Source organism: Rhinolophus hipposideros (genome assembly GCF_964194185.1).
Source record: "Rhinolophus hipposideros genome assembly, chromosome: 6".
NCBI lineage: Eukaryota > Metazoa > Chordata > Mammalia > Chiroptera > Rhinolophidae > Rhinolophus > Rhinolophus hipposideros.
Window position 1 is genome coordinate 100,505,200 of NC_138052.1, and position 16,119 is coordinate 100,521,318.

The 16,119-nt window shown below is 63.7% G+C and overlaps 1 protein-coding gene across 2 annotated transcripts; it reads left to right on the plus strand.

Moving 5' to 3' along the window:
- The first annotated feature begins 540 nt into the window (after positions 1–540).
- Positions 541–12,492, plus strand: CAPN10 (calpain 10). 2 transcript variants are annotated; one of them, XM_081051924.1, is made up of 12 exons: positions 541–871; positions 3,179–3,310; positions 4,442–4,638; positions 5,404–5,621; positions 6,998–7,139; positions 7,789–7,955; positions 8,150–8,409; positions 9,330–9,532; positions 9,645–9,885; positions 11,346–11,545; positions 11,783–11,828; positions 12,084–12,492. In XM_081051924.1, the coding sequence occupies exons 1-12, from the start codon at positions 746–748 to the stop codon at positions 12,111–12,113; spliced, it is 1,962 nt and encodes a 653-aa protein (XP_080908050.1). In that variant the 5' UTR covers positions 541–745; the 3' UTR covers positions 12,114–12,492. The 2 variants fall into 2 exon arrangements, with proteins under 2 accessions (XP_080908050.1, XP_080908049.1); XM_081051923.1 differs by lacking the exons at positions 11,346–11,545; positions 11,783–11,828; positions 12,084–12,492 and having other exon boundaries at positions 9,645–10,329.
- The last annotated feature ends 3,627 nt before the right edge of the window (positions 12,493–16,119 follow it).

Sequence of the window (16,119 nt, forward strand, 5' to 3'; positions counted from 1 at the left end):
TCCCCGCGCCCGAGCGGCTGTGAGCCCCACCGCGCGGCCCGCAGGCCCCCCGTCCAGCCCAGCAGGACCAGAGCCGGCTGTCCCGGGGGCGGAGGCCGCCACACCTCACGCCGCCCCGGGGCCATCTCACTGCCCGGCCTCAGCCTCCAAGCTCGGCACCCGCGCGCCCGCCGCCTGCCGCGCGTCGCACTCACTCACCTGCCGCAGCGCGTCTCCCATTGGCTGCTCCCGCCAACGCCGCCCCGCAGCCGCGCGCCGGAAGAAGAGGCGCATTCTGGGAGGCAGCGCTGCATGCTGGGATCAGTGGTCCACGGCCGACCTCGGCCGAAGTGGCCTCTCCGGTCCCGTTAGTCTCCCGAACCCGTGAGTCCAGCGGTCCCGACGCCCCAACGGAACCACACTGGCTCAAGGACAACACGGCCGTCGGCCTCTCAGCGGCGGGTCTCGGCCGGGACGGCTCTGGGCCTCGCTGGCCCGGAAGGACAAGTGCGGCCGGGCGGATGCTGCAGCCTCGCGAGACTTAGCTCGGAAGCCACGCCCCCAGAGGAGGTGGTTACCGGGGCGACCGACCGGCAGGCGCCCGGGCCCAGGGGTCGCCGCGGTTGTCACCCGGGTGGAGGGGCGGCTGGAGCTGGGGGCACCGGGCAGGCCGGAAGCCGGCAGCCGACTCGCCCTCCCCGCCGGGCCCTGCTCCCCTCGGCCGCGCCGGGGCCCGTGCTGCACATGGGAGCCCGCGTCGCCCAAGATGCGCGCGCCGGCCAGGGAGCTCTTCCAAGACGCCGCCTTCCCCGCCTCGAGCTCCTCGCTGTTCTCCAGCTTCTCGACGCCGCTAGCGCAGTTCCGGGAGGACATCACGTGGAGACGGCCCCAGGTCGGGCGCTGGCGGGGTTTCGGGCCGGCCGCGGACACGTTGTTTCCTGCCGGGGTGCGAGCGCCGAGTCTGGGGCGCGCGGGGCGGGCGGCGGGGTCTGCGGGGCGGGCGGGGCGGGCGGGCGGCGGGGCGGGCGGGGTCTGCGGGGCGGGCGGGGCGGGCGGGGCGCGCGGGCGGCGGGGTCTGCGGGGCGCGGGGCGGGCGGGGCGGGCGGGCGGCGGGGCGGGCGGGGTCTGCGGGGCGGGCGGGGCGCGCGGGCGGCGGGGTCTGCGGGGCGCGGGGCGCGGGGCGGGCGGGGCGCCGCCGCTGTCCTCGGGCTGGCTTCCCAGGCGCGGTCCCACCCGCGGCCTCAGCTGTTCCCGCGCCGGGGTCACGACGCTCGCCTGCGACAGCCTGTGCAGGGCCGCGGGGGCCGCGCCGAGAGCAGTTACCACGCGGGCCCCGCGGGCCGTCTCCCCGCGCTTGGCGTCTCGTCCGCGTGGCTCTCTGCTCCGCGCGTTGTCTGTGGCGGCTGCTCGCCGGCAGGGCGGTCCTTCCGTGACCTAGAAGCGCCGGGCTGAGCCCAGAGAACAAGGCCGCTGTGCTCTGCAGGCGTCTCCTGTGCATTCAGTGCGCCCGCCTTTTCAGATGGGAACGTTTTAAGGTGGCAATTTACAGGGAGCTCTGGCCTAGTGCTGCGTTGGCATCGTTAGGAATGGCTTCCCTGCTGAATACGACTGTCCCCGGGACAAACCTGCCTTTCCTGAGTGCGTGGCCACCAGAACTGCTCCGCGTGCACTGAGGCGCTCGTTTGGGCAGCACTGAGCGCCTGCTTGGCCTGAGAGGAGGCCAGGGCCGTGCAGGACACGCCCGTGGGGTTGGGGTAAAAAGTGGATCTCAGGTGCAAGGGCAGGCCCGCGGGGGGCAGGCCTAGAAGACGGATTCAATTGGGTGTACGTGTGAAGAAGCTCCCCCCTGCTGCCCTGTGGGAAATGGACTGTGGGGGCCAGAACGCAGCTGGCCATTGCAGTCCTGGGGAAGGACGGAGGGGCTCCCATTAGGGTGACGTCTGTTACCGGTGGAGCAGTTTGGAAAGTACTCTGATAGGTCTCAGTGACTGGCTGGAAGTGGAGGGTGAGGGTGATGAATCGATGGAGAATGACCTAGATGTCCAGCCTGAGCACCGAGGTGCAGGGCAGCCCTGTTTGATGTACTGGGGAAAAGTGTCGGGTGCTGCTCTCACGTGTTCCATTGGAGCTCAGCAGGCGGGTGGATATGAGAGCTGGGAGCTCAGGAAGACCCTGCTCTGGGAATCGGGGCTGTAACACATGGCTTATGGGCCAGGGTCTGGAAGAGTATGTCAGGAGAACGTATGGGGAGAGAAGGAGGAGGCCTCAGAACTGAGCCTTGCTGAGCCCTAACCGTTCCAAGTGGGGTCACACAGGTGCCCGGACAGTAGACTTGAGAAGCAGCAAGCAGTGAGGTGAAAGGACAGCCAGGAGCACATGGAATCATGGGAGCCACCAGGCCACTGCTGTTCTGATGCTGCCGGGTGTTGGGGAAGATGAGACAGGCAGGGACACTGGTGAAGGTGGTTTGGGGCGTGGCTGGCTCAGGCGCTGGAGGAGCCGGTGTGGGGACTGAGCCGGAGGGGGGAGGAGCAGCGGCAGCTCTTTCCAGAAGTTGGTCAGTGAAGGGAAACCTAGAGGGGAAACAGTGCTGAGGGGCAACGTCTTAGAGAAGACAGAGCTTCTCCCTGGTGCCTTGTGCTGCTGGGATTCTGCCTGCAGAGGTGGCAGAGGGAGGGGGTCACAGGAGGAATCCAGGCTTAGAGGCAAGAGTGGGGGGGCAGGTCAGGTGGCTTCCGATGAAGCCTGAAGCGAGGGGGCGTGGACGTGGCGAGAAGAGCTGGAGAACAGCGAAGGCGTGAGCTAGTCTGGGGACTGGGAAATTGAGCCTTTTAGAGAAACAGCAGGCTTTCCAGCAGTATAGAGGACCCCTCGACATTTACCGCTAGGAATTTAAAGTGAAACCATTTTCTAGGTGAACATTTCGCTGCTTTGAGAAAGGGGATGGTAGGATTCATCCAGGTTTGGGGGTTTTGCCAATTAAGGAAGGTGGACAGAGACAGGGACCCCATAATGTAAGCTGGGTGGAGTGGCGTGAGCTGTCGCATGTTGTGCAGGAAGCCGGCCGCCTCTCCTCCCTGTGGGGCAGTGTGGATGAGCGGAAGAGCTCCTTGCAGCCCATCACCTAGACCCTCCGTTCTGCCTTTTAAAGACTCACCATCAGGCATGATGTAACTCTGGACAATTTCCTCTATTTCAGGAAATTTGTGCCACACCCCGGCTGTTTCCAGATAACCCCCAGGAAGGGCAGGTGAAGCAAGGGCTGCTGGGGGATTGCTGGTTCCTGTGTGCCTGTGCCGCCCTGCAGAAGAGTCCGCACCTCCTGGAGCAGGTGTCTGCAACAGTGTGGTTTCCTCCTGCTCTCATCGTCCTATCTGCCGTGCACAGGAAGGAAGTGGGGGGCCAGGCAGCTGAACCCCTTGTTCCGTGGTGCTCTGCTGTGGCTGCTAGTGTGGGCCGTGGGCTCCGAGGCCCAGACGTGGTGTCCCTCTTTCCTGCAGGGGCCCGGGGGGTGCTTTCTGTCCTGCTCTGCCGTCTCTTGAGCCCTGGGGGCTGAGGTACTCAGAGCCACACATGTGGAATAAAAAGCCAGACATGCCAGCCCGATGGGAAAGGGCTGGCCAAGGGAGCCTGTGCGCCTGGCGTGGAATAAGCTGCTTTAGCTACCTGACTTTAGCTTGACTGTAAATTGGTAAAAGATGGTTCAGACTATCGGTGATGCCAGGTGGGCCCCACAGGTGCTCACATTCCTTCCCCGGGGATCTCACAGCTTTCTGTTTGGCTCCTTGCTGAGTGTTGCTGATGAATACAGCAGCATTCGTGGACAGTGGACGGTGGTAACCCTGTCCAGAGCACGTCCCTGTCCCAGGCCCCAAGCTACGCAGGGCACATCACTGGCTTTCATTCCCACAGGCCCCACCAGCTTTGACTTTTCTTACAAATGAGGGCACTAGAATCATTGTCACCGTTTTTCCGGCTAGTGGATGGCAGAGCCAGGACCAAACAAGTCCCTCGGTGCAAAGCTCGCACTGCCTCTGTGTCCGGGTGCTGGCACAGGCCCTGAGCTCCAGCCTCCTGCAGGGGGTTGCTGTGCCCATGGCGGCCTGCCGTCTGCAGTCAGCTCTGTCCAGACTTGGGTCTCGTGCTTGTAAAAGTTACGTGTGTTTTGGATTCAGGTCTCGTGCTTATTTGGGACAGTAGGACTCAATGGTGGACTTGAAGCTTTTAGAGACACTTGGCTTCCTCACTGTGCTCTTAAAATATTTTATTGTAAGGTCTGGTATTTTCTGTCCAGTGACTGGTTTTCCATGAGCACAGGCAGCTGGGTGTGGAGTAAGGTTGAGGCCCCTGCAGAACCACAGGGGCCTGTGGGACAGTTGGGTTGCACTCTGGTTAAGACCCTTCGAATTCACCGCGTGCTGTTTGTGTCTCACGGTCTCCATTTGCCTCCTGTGCACGGTAGGTCCTTCCTCCCGGACAGCCCAGCTGGCTCGAACAGACGTACCGTGGCTCCTTCACCTGTCGAGTTTGGCAGTTTGGACACTGGGTGGAGGTGACCATAGATGACCGTCTGCCTTGTCTTGCAGGGAGACTCTGCTTCTCCCGGTGCCAGAGAGAGGATGTGTTCTGGCTTCCATTACTGGAGAAAGTCTATGCCAAGTACGCATGCTCGGGGCTGGAGGGGCGGCGGCCACCTTAGGCTGCCAGAAGCATCAGCACTCGGGCTGCAGCGCCCTTGTCAGGTCCAAGGGTCTGGGGTCCAGTCCTGGGCAGGCCGGGGTAGGGCTGTCCAGAGGCAGACACTCGGACACCGGGCCTGTGCTTGGCCTTCCCTCCCTGCCCACGCCCTCTTCCCCTGCCCTCATTGCAAAGTTGGGCCTGAAGGTATCACCCAGAAAGAGGATGTGTGTTTTCTTTCCTCAAACCTCAGCAATAAATATTTTTACAGCCATTTGTTTTCTACCACTGGGAACAGGCAGCCTCTCTGCAAGTCGTTGGGGAAGAAAGAGGCCCCCTTGTATCGGTCCTTGTTTCTCAGGGTCCCGACTGAGACCGAGACCCTGACCCACAGTCTGAGTTGAACTGTCCTCTTAGAACGCATTTGTCATCTTGCTGGCAGACTGGACTGACAGGCAGGAGGCCCTCTGTCCCACGGCCGCTGTCAGGGTGTAGGGCTTGGTTCTGACAGACACAGGGGGTGCTCACCGCCTCACACTCCAGCCCACGTGGGAGGGGGCAGGGTGTTGCTGGGACGCTGCATGCCAGCGTGTGTAGGGCGTGGCGAGGACAGGCGGCAGGGAAGAGAAGAGACTGAAGTGGGGGTTCAGGGCATGGTGTGGCTGCTGTAGGCTGGGGGTAGAAGCGAGGCGGGGAGCCGCATGCGCCCCAGTGCCGGACGCTCACCTCACTCGGCTGTCTCCCCAGGGTCTATGGGTCCTACGAGCACCTGTGGGCAGGGCAGGTGGCGGAAGCCCTGGTGGACCTAACCGGGGGCCTGGCGGAAAGGTGGAACCTGAAGGACGTGGTGCAAAGCAGTGGCCAGCAGGACAGCCCCGGTGACTCGGCTCCCAGGACTTGCCGCCACCTGCTGGGCCTCAAGGAGCGCTGTCTGATCAGCTGCTCCGTGTTCAGCCCCAGAGCAGGTGAGACGCTGGCAGCGGGAGGGGTGGCACGTGCCCTCACACCCCCGCGGGCCCTTCACTGTGGCCCTGACCGGCCTAAGTGGGACGAGGACATTTCTCCTTCCATGCTGCTGTCCCGGGTGTGACCTCCTGCTGCCCACCCTTCTCCCTGACCAGGACCCACCCAGGGATGGGTAACCGCCCTGCAGAGACGGTCTAGGAGGCAGATGGTACCATGTCTGCCCAGCTGGTAACCGGGCAAAATCAACACTCAGGTTATCGATTTAGTGATAGATGCGCTGGTTAGAGAAAGGTTGTTGAAAGGAAACATCACTCGAGCGTGACTGCTTTGACTTTTTAGTGCTTGCTCAGCTCTGTTGTTACGTAAGCTACGTATTTCATTAGGGGATCTTCCTTCATCCTTCCCTTAATGTGGGTATTTTGGGTCACTCCAATTTTGTGCTGTTGTAAATACCATTGCAGTGAACATCTTTATGCATGAAAGTTTCCTATTGAGGATTCTTTTCCTACTGGAATCTTCGCTCAGAGACTGTGAACGTTGCAATAAACTCTCCAGTGTTGGCAGTTACGCTGCCCTGGCGCATGCGTGAGGCTTGGCACAGGCCTGGCGGTGGGTCTGCCACACGCAGAGCCAGGGACGGGGCGGAGGGGAGCCTGCCCTGAGGCAGAGGGGCTGTGTTTAGCATCACCTGCCCCCGGGGTGGGGTAAACGGGTGCTGGGTGTCGCCTGGAGCCCAGTCAGGTGGCAAGGGGCCGGGGACGTGGGCAGGACACCCAGGGCCAATGACAGTGTCTTATGAATGAAGCACTTAAAGGTGTGCCAGGAGTTCCTCCACTCAGCCGCCACCTCCACCCCCCGCCCCAGACGGCGCCATCCTGTTTGGCTCCTCCACGTAGGTAGTCTGTCCCTGGTCTGGGCAAGTGGAGTCATTACCCGCCGGCCTCAGCCCTCCCACTGCCCAACGCCCCCTGCCTCCCCAGCTCGCCTTGCTGACTGGAGGTGTCCCTTGTCTCTTCTTGGTCACAGACCATTGGCGACCGTGCTAGTAGCGGCACATTTCAGAACTGGCCGCGTGCTGCCTGCGTCCCTCGACCATCCAGGCGGGGGCCGAAGCCCCGAGAAGGGACTGAGTAGCCGGCCTGGTCCAGCTGAGCCGGTGTCCAGAGCCACCCTTCGCTGTGGCCCTGCACTGGCAAAGGCCATGCCTGAGTGAACCTGTCCCCAGCGGGCAGCAGAGGAGCCCCCCCATGGTCTGTGGGGGTCCCGATACCTATGCGGCCACAGCTGGGTGGGCTGGAGCAGCCCCGGGAAGGAGACAGCTGTGTGTCCACTTGGTCTGGGAACTTCCCGCCTTGACTGCTCCGTCCCTTGCCAGGCTCCCGGGAGCTGGGGGAGTTTCACGCCTTTATTGTCTCCGACCTGCGCGAGCTCCGGACTCTTGCCGGTCCCAGCGTCCTGCTCCTGCGCATTCAGAACCCCTGGGGCCGGCGCTGCTGGCAGGGGCCCTGGAGAGAGGGGTGAGTTGCCCATGCAGGGACCCCAGTGGCAGCCGAGAGCCGTCACAGCAGTGTGGGTGTCAGGCCCAGTGCCGGGGCTCGTGCCAGGGGCGTTTCCATGGTCAGGACAGGGCTCGGTGGGGTCCCGCGAGACCCCTTCGGCCCCTGCTCATGGGCCACATGTCCTGTGCTCGGCCCCAGGTGGCCCCAGGAGCCTGGCTGGCTCTGGGCCCTGGAGTCCTGTCTGACTGCCCATGGAATGGTGGATGCCCAGTCAGGCAGGGACCTATGGGACGCCTGTGGCACTGCTACGTCCTGGTGCTGGGACAGCTCCCCTTCGCCAGCGGGGTGGTGAGCAGACCCCCACACTCGGTCTGAGCAGCTCCACCAGAGGCAGTGGACACACATCCTTCCCTCCCCGCTCACTCGTCCATCCACTCAGCCAGGCCGTGACAGTCATGCAGAGGCGGGAGCCCATGAGGGGTGACAAGTGACTGCCCCAAGGCTGGTCCAGCCCAGAGCACATCTGAGCGTGGGAAGGGGCCATGGCGCGGGGCCGTCCAGGGCTGCAGGGACAGGGGCTCTCAAGATGCCGTCTGGGTCCCCGTCTGCCCCAGTCAGTGCCATCAGCTCTCAGATGAGGCCTCCACTGAGGTGAGATTCCTTCCAGGGGCGAAGGGTGGAGCCGGGTGGAGGCGGCGGACCAGTCTAAGCTGCTGTCCCAGCTCCAGGAAGGGGAGTTCTGGGTGGAAGAGCAGGAGTTCCTCCGGGAGTTCGACGAGGTCACCATTGGCTACCCGGTCACAGAGACCGGCCACCTGCAAAGCCTCTACTCGGGTAAATTGCTCAGGGGCGGCCTTTGTGCGCTTGCAGTGGACTCTGCCTTCTGAGGTCGGGCCCCACGCGCACTTGGCTTCTGTTCTGTGCCGTCCCCTCCCGTCCCAGGCGGCTGGAGGTGGGGACTCAGTGGGGCTCTTGGAGGACTGATGGGTGTGAGGGGGCGTGGGCACCGACGCCTGTGCTCTCCGCAGAGAAGCTGCTGTGCCACACTCAGGCACTGCCTGGGGCCTGGGTCAGGGGCCGGTCGGCAGGAGGTTGTCGGAACAACAGCGGCTTCCCCAGCAACCCCAAGTTCTGGCTGCGGGTCTGGGAACCCAGCGAGGTGTGCGCTGCCGTCCTGCAGAGGCCCAGGGTGCGCACATCCCACTGGGCCGGCCGGGCCCGGGCACGCGCAGGGGACGACCGCACCCCAGGCCAGGACTACCCTGCCGTGGGCCTACATCTCTGGAAGGTAACCACAGCCAGCGGCTCCCGCTCGGGCAGGGGTCAGTGGCGGGGCCCGTGGAGGCCTGAATCCCAGGACGTGCAGTGCTGGGACACGCGGTGCCAGGAGCCAGCGCCACGTGCCCCCACTGCCTGGCCATCCTGGGGATCAGGCCTGTGGGTGCTCCCAGCGCTCATCTGGGTACGCAGGACTCGGTTCCCTCTGCTTTGCCCAGGTGTGTCTGTCGTCCAAAGGCAAACAGAACCAAAGCCCCCACAGAGCCGGCCAGTGGGCCAGGCTGTGGGCCCCTGACCCATGCTCCTTCCTGGGAGCCAGCTTATTAGAACCACTGCTGAGACGCCAGGCACTGGGCTCGGCCACTTCCTGTGGGACCTCCACAGGCCTCTTCCCCTTCCCTCCCTCAGTCTCCCTACCCATGGGGTGGTAGCGTTCTGATCTCAGGGTATGGTCTGAGGAGCCGCCTGGGCCCGATGGAGACGCCTGTCCTCTCCCAAGGGCTAGGAGCGTCTGGCACAGGAACGTGCTGCCCACTCGCCTGGTTTTTCATCTCGTGTGTCCCACTGAGGTCTGCCAGCTCCCAGTCTGACAGCTCCCAGTCCGACAGCTCCCAGCACAGTGTTCCCTGTCCCTTTGTGGGCATGGCTTGTATTGCGTTCCTTTTCTTCTGCGAAAGGTGTTGTGGGCAGGCCTTTTGTCCAGCGGCCCCAGGGTGCTTTAGCCATGTGCTTTGGGGCACAGCCGGCACATTTGTCTGTTTTCCCTGGAGCAGAAGGGTTTGCAGTTCACATCTGGGACAGGGCTGAGTGAAAGCCTGGGAGTCGTGGGCATTTTCAGCTGGTCCCTGAGAGGCTGGGGAGGGGCCCACAGGCCCTAATGCTGGGAGCAGAGGGCTGGGCTGGTCTCTGTGACAGGCCCCCTCTCCTCAGGTGGAGAAGCGGCGGGTCAGCTTGCCCCGGGTCCTGTCCACGCCCCCCGTGGCTGGCACCGTGTGCCATGCGTACGACCGTGAGGTCCATCTCCGCTGTGAGCTCGCCCCTGGCTACTACCTGGCTGTCCCCAGCACCTTTCTGAAGGATATACCGGGGCAGTTTCTGCTCCGGGTCTTCTCCAGTGGGAGAGTCTCCCTCAGGTGAGGGGCCACAGGGCTGGCAGTCCCCTCCCAGGTCCTGTGTGTTCCGGCTGTGCCCGAGGCAGGCCCAGTCGTGCTGCAGCCGCCCCCTGTGCTTGTCTTTTCTGGGCAGTGCCATCAAGCCGGTGGCCGAGGGCCCTGACCCCGAGGGGGAGTGGGAGACCGTGCAGCTGCGGGGCTCCTGGAGGATTGGCCAGACGGCGGGGGGCAGCAGGAACTTTGCATCCTACCCCACCAACCCCTGCTTCCCGCTCTCGGTGCCGGGGGGCGCGGGCCCCCGCTGTGTCCGGATCACTCTGCACCAGCACTGCCCGGACAGCGACTGCCATCCCATTGGCTTCCACGTCTTCCAGGCAAGCTCCTCGATCTCCTGGGAGGGCCCCTCAGAGGAGCTGTGTCCATGCAGACGGCGGGCTGGGACACACAGGCCTGGACACCATCATTTGGGCACGTTGGCCAGTCACGTGCAAGACTCATTTCTAGGTTTCATAAAACTTAAAATTCGCTGGGGTCACAGGTCAGCTCAGGTAGCCGCTTGTCCACGCACCTGGCTCAGAACAACTGTGTCACGAGGACTGTGCCTCCCACTGCCGTCACTGCGCAGTGATCACCTGCACATCGGCAGCTGCCCCAAAGCTCTGGGACCCCAGCCTCCCCGCATGCCCCATGCCACTGAGGCTGCTCCTGGGGCAGTGGGCGCCCTCTGGGAGCCAGGAAGAAGTGAGGGCCATGGTGTGGGCTTTTGGGAAGAGCAGGGAAGGGAGGGAGGGAAGCCTAAGTGACTGACGGCCACTGCCGCCCAGGATTTTCAGATCAGAAAGAAAAGGGAAAGCCAGGTGTGTGGGTGAGGAGCTCACAAGGTTACCCACGTCCCCGGGCCAGGGCGCTCAGCCTGAGGCTGCAGTGGGCTCAGCCCTGTGGGGCCAGGTCCAGGGGAAAAGGTGTCTCAGGAACTGGGGCTGAAAGCGTGTGTGTTAGTTATTCCCACCTTCAGCTCAGAATGGGGTGTGAGCCTGGGGAGCCCCACCGGTGGCGAGGAGGGCGCGTGGAGGCCAGGGAAGGGCCAGTGAGTCGTAAGCACCACCCGGAGCACTTTCTTTGGTCAGTCTGCCCTCTCTTCTGTCATGCAGGCAAGTCACGCTCAGCAGACCAATAGTTGGAGGAAGGGGCAGAGGTCACAGGATCCCATGGTTCTGGTGGGCCTCCCCAGCCCACATGCAGTGTGCTCCTGGGAGCCCCACTTCAGGACGGCGCCGGTATCCCAGGAGGACACGGGCTGGAAGGCTGACCCGGAGCCTTGTTCCAGGGTCCATTGGGGTGGAGGGGACACATGTAGCGTGAAGTCCCGTGACCTGGGAGAAGAGTCGGATTTTCTCAGAAGGTTCTGTCCCCTTGGTGGGGGTGCAGGGCAGAGCCGCTGTGCCCCCGGAGAGCAGAGGCACCCAGGAGCTTTGAAAAAAGTGCTGGTGGCCAATCAGATGACTCTGGGAGGGGTGATGGTGGTGGTTCCCCCAGGTGTGGGCACCTGACACCTCATGGGACCTCCTGGCTAGGGTGGTGGCGCCTTGGTGGTGAGCCCAGCTGTATGGGGCTGGCAGTTCCTCCTCAGACGCGAGCATGCGCGTGTGTGACGTGGCTGGGGTGGGGGACCAGGTACCAAGCTGCAGGAGATGCAAGCCGACAGCAGCTGGCTGCTCCTGCCCGGATGTCCACAGCCCGGCCTCGGAAGGAGAGCGTCCTGAGCCTGAGGACGGCCGAGGGCACTCTGTCTGCCCAGGAACAGGCCTGCCAGTCTGTGCCCCTGCCTCCCCAGGTTCCAGCAGATGGCGGGGGCCAGGGCACAGCCTCTCTGCTGCTCCAGAAGCCTCTGCTGAGCTGTGTGCCACACTGCTACGCCCAGGAAGTGAGCCGGCTCTGCCGCCTGTCTGCGGGGGCCTACAGGGTGGTGCCCTCCACCTACCTGCCGGACACAGAGGGCAGCTTCACCGTGACCATAGCGACCAGGATAGACAGGTGGGGCTACGCAGCAGGCTGCGGTCCCCAGTGCCACCTTCGCCCTGTGTTCTCCCGCCTGCCCCACAGCCCCAGCTCTCGGCTGTCCTGGCAGAGACGAGGCTGACACGTGTGCCTGCAGGCTCCTCCGTCAGCCTGTGGGGCGCGCATGGATGGGCCTGGGCGAGCCTGCCCGCCTGCCCCGCCTCCCATGTGGGTGGGGGACCCAGAGGGCTGACTGAGATGTTCTTCCTGCAGGCGCTCCATCCACAGCCAGGAAAGGCTGGGGCACATCCTCGAGGAGGTACGATGGGGCCCTGGGGTATGCACTCATCCAGCCCCCTCACAGCGGCCACCCTGCAGGTTGGGCCATGCCTGGGGACGCGAGCTGCACTTGTCTCTTCCCCTGAGAGGCACCTGGCAGAGCTTCTAAGGGGCTAAGAAGCTGACACTGTGGTCAGGGCCCCAGGCAGTGCCAGTGGGAGCTGAGGACGCAGGCCACACACGCCATCCGTCAGGCGCAGCCACTGCCCAGACGTCCCCATCTCTCCTTTTGCAGGCCTCCTTCCTAGCAGTGATGAAAACCTAACTGGATGACCCGAGTGTCAATTCTTGTGACTGAGGGCCCCGGGGCTCACAGTGGCCCGCGGCGTCCCCGCATGGTGCCACCTCAGGGCTACGGCTTCCCCTCCTGAGCTCAGCAGCTGTGTGTGCCTGCGGGTCCAGTGACGAGCCCTGGGGTTGGGCAGGTGCTGCAGGAACGGCAAGAAAACCCCTGTGGGCATCTTGTCCCACCGCCCGGCGACAGCGGCACGGGAACCCCCACACCTTCTCTCATGGCTCCTGATAGAGGCTTTACGCAGACAGACAGGACTATGTCACGACACACCCTGTTTAAAACTATTTGTTAGAAATGTTTTTAGGATGTAACTTTATAAATAAACGTGAGTACTGAGTGGTTTACAGGTGACTCTTTCCGGCTGGTCTCACTGAGGGAGCAGGGGAGGCCCTCAGGCCTGTGCACCCGGCTGCTGACACACTGGGGACAGTGGCCTCTGGGAGGGGGTCGGCGGGGGGTGGGGGAGGCATGGCTCACGGGCGTGCCCAGGGCGAGCAGGAGGGAGCGGCTGGGAGCAGCCTGGCCCCCCACCTCCTCTTCACCTGGCAGCCATTCAGCCAGATGGTATTCGCAGGTGTGGAAAGTGCTGTGCAGGCCCCCAGGGAACCTGAGGCCGGCGGGCACTGCCGGATACAGTCATTTTCTCGGCTGCGGAGGGGATCTCCCCAGGGCCTCTGACCCGGCACCCTCACCATCCCCTGTGGCAGGCCCCATCTTGTTCCTGCATTAGCTTCCCGCCATCAGCGGAATCCGGGGCCCAGCCAGCGGGGCGTCTGTCCTGCATTCTGGCAGAAGGTCTTGGAAAAAACAGCTGCTGCCTGTTGTCCATTCGCATGCGTGTCGGCCGCTTCTGACCTCTCCCGCCGTACTCCATGGCCGCAGCCCGGTGCCTGAGGCCTTAGTGCCCCCCCCCCGCCCCCATGTCCTCAGTCCCGCAGGGGCCAGCACAGGCACGTCGTCAGACCCCTGGCAGGCCTCGTCTCCGACCTGCACAGGGCCCCTTGGCCTTCCGGACAGTAACGTCTCTGACCCCCTGAGGGTGTTGGTCACATGTCAGTCCCCACTATGTGCTTGGAGACTGGACATGGTCCCGCAGGCCCACCGTGGGCCAGTCCTGGCAGACTGTGTTAACTGCCTGTCGTGTGTCCCGCTGTGACAGGGCCCGTGAGGACGCTCTGGTTAGCGTCAGCTCAGGACCTGTGCACCCCGGGACTGCAGGTTCTCAAATGTCTGACATCCCTCTACCTCTCCTGGTGCACAGCCATCCAGTCGGGGCCAGAGCTGGGCAGGGGTGGGGGCTTCTGGGGGGGTCTTTGTCCTGCAAACGTGGTGGAGGAGGGTCCTTCCTCTTGGGACCAGGCCACCTCTTCAGTCAGTGGGTCCCGGGCCTGGCGCTCTCTGTCCCCCCGCCAGGGCTTCTGTGAGGACCTCCTGACCCCCGGCCTCCAGCCATCTGCCTGTCACCCTTGCAGCCCTCTCTGTCCATGCCCCTCAGGCCGGCAGTACTCAGGGCCCACTGACACCTTCCCTTCCCCAGCAACACCTCTGACTCAACATGAGCAAATTTAACAATCGGGCAGGACAAGACTGCCACCTGTGCCAGGGGCCACCGTACCCCTGCCACCAGAGACAGTCCTTGTGGCCAGCAGGCAGTGGGACACCCAGCTCCAAACCCCATGGCATCGACTCTCTTCTGGACTAAGGTTGGATTCTCCAGAGGCAGACGCTGAAATAATTGTGGGGTGAAAGCTGTTTATAAGGGAATGAGGAGGAGTCTGACTCAGTGCTGGCCGCCACATCCCGGCCACACTGCCAGGGAGCTCTAGAGCATCCAGCTCCCACATGGGCCTGAAATGCCGGTGTTTACACCCGCCCGGCTCAGTCCCGGGCACGCTGGCCAAAGGGGCTGACAGCAGGAGGCCGGGAGCAGAACTTCCTGCAGGGCCCCAGGCCCCGCGTGCCCCCCACACACTCCAGGCCACCCCTGACTTACTGTTAGCTGCCCCGCCCCCTTCCTTCTCAGTAGCATCCATTTGGATGAAAACTGTCAGCCTGGTGCCATCTTCAGTGGGGACCCTGGTGAGGGAATTTACCCTTGGCCTGAAAGCCTGGGGGGATCCCTGGGGAATGCCCAGCTGCAGACTGAGTGGTGCCCCCCAAATTCCTCTGTTGAAGCCCCAACCCCCATGTGATGGTATTTCGAGGTGATGAGGTTTAGATGAGGCCACGAGGGTGGGGCCCCTGTGCTGGGAGCAAATAAGAAGAGACTCCAGAGGACTCAGCAAGAAGGTGGCGTCTGCCAGGGAGACAGCCTTCTCCAGGAACCGGATTTGCCCGCGCCGTGACCTTGGACGTCCAGCCTGCAGAAATCAGTGTCGTTTCAGGTTGCCAGCCTGTGGTAGCTGGTCAGGCAGCCCGAGCCAAGACAGAAGGGGAGCGAGCAGGGCGGGGCACTGCCCAGGGCTGCTCCTGTCCTCTGAGCCTGCGGCAAAGGTCACCCCAGTGGTTTTGCTCCCTAAGCCTCCATGGGTGGGCTCTTTGCAGCCGCTCCGCCTTGATTGAGCTCATTCTGATCTTTTTGGGGCGGAGGCCATCCAGACCCCCACGTCCCTGCCCAGCCCACGGCCCCTTCTGCAAGTGCCGTCTCACCTGATGGCCCTGCCCGGGTGACCTGCCACAGCGCATGTCACCAACATCACCGCCTCCGGCTGTGGACACAATGCTGGCTGGCAAATGCTGGCCGGGGCTGCCACTCCAGCTGGGGCGTCCCAGGGAGGCCTCCAGGGGCGCCGTGGAGCTGCACCCATGCCTCTGGGCTCTGGACCCATCCGTCAGTCTTCCCTTGGCTTCTTTTGCTGCAAAGCAGTTCGATTCCATGACAATAGAGAAAGCTGAGCATTTCCCACCCATTAAGATTGCCGATGGGAGCCTCTGCAGGGGATTGGCAAGTGGGGTAGAGTGCCATCCTCCCAAAGGAGGGGGCTGTGCTACAGACCCTGGAAAATAAGATGCTGGTAACTGCCCCCCATCACTTCTGGGCAAGGCACCAAGAACTCTCCAGAACCTCGAAGGCAGGGGCTGGCCTTTCCTCCGCAGCGGTGGGGTGTGGGGGGGCCGGCAGGCAGCCAGGGGCAGCTCCTCCCCAAGGTACCCTTGGGTAACTCACCCTTTTCCCGCCCAGGAAGCCCTGCTGTGATCAGATCTGGGGCTGCGTCTCTCGCTGGGTGATGGGGTAGGCCTCGCTTGGCAGAGGGCCCTGGCGGATGGAGGACGGAGGACGGAGACGGAAAGTCAGCCTGGGGGAGACAGTTGCTTCTAGGACGCACAGCTGGGGCAGAGGAAGCAGGGGTCTGGGCACAGTGGGGCCTGGTCTCCACGCCCCTCCCTCCGTGGTCCCACGTCCACTGGCAGCGCCGAAGGAGCCTATCCCCAGGGCAGACTCAGCCCCCAACAGGCCAGCTTCCACTCAGCGCAGCCCCCACCCAGCTGGGTGACCTGCAGAAGCAGCTTGTGTCCTCTGGACTCCCAGTGTGTCCCCTCTCTCAGGGCCGGGCCTCTGCTTTTCCCTGGAGTCCTTAGCCGCCTGGAAGTGACTGCTGAGAACGAGGTGGACCTGCTCCCGGGGTCTTCCAGGGTCCGAGCACACCCAGCAACGGAGGCCGGATGCGCCAGACATCTCAGCCCCAGTTTATGGTCTGACACTGGCCCCGGGCCCAGAGCAGGGCAGCCCAGGCTGAACTGGGGCTGCGGCCCTTGGGGCTGGCACAGACTGGGAGGGCCTGGGGCCCAGGGCAGGCCACTGCTGTCTCAGCCGGCCTGGGGCTCCGTGGGACTCAGCGGCAGCCACCAGCGGGGCCAAGCTGAGTGTCAGTGCTGAGCCCGGGCTGTGCCCAGGGCCAGGCCTGTTGGGTCCCCAGCTGCTCCGGGGCACTGTGGGGCACTGTGTCAGGTGATGACTGCCTCCCTCCCGTCTGCG

Bases quoted from the DNA above. Each gene is read 5' to 3' on its own strand.
- CAPN10 (XM_081051923.1), top strand. From the start codon at position 746: ATGCGCGCGCCGGCCAGGGAGCTCTTCCAAGACGCCGCCTTCCCCGCC. The intron at 872-3,178 runs GTCGGGCGCTGG...CCTCTATTTCAG, and splicing joins TCACGTGGAGACGGCCCCAG to GAAATTTGTGCCACACCCCG. The intron at 5,622-6,997 runs GTGAGACGCTGG...GTCCCTTGCCAG, and splicing joins CGTGTTCAGCCCCAGAGCAG to GCTCCCGGGAGCTGGGGGAG.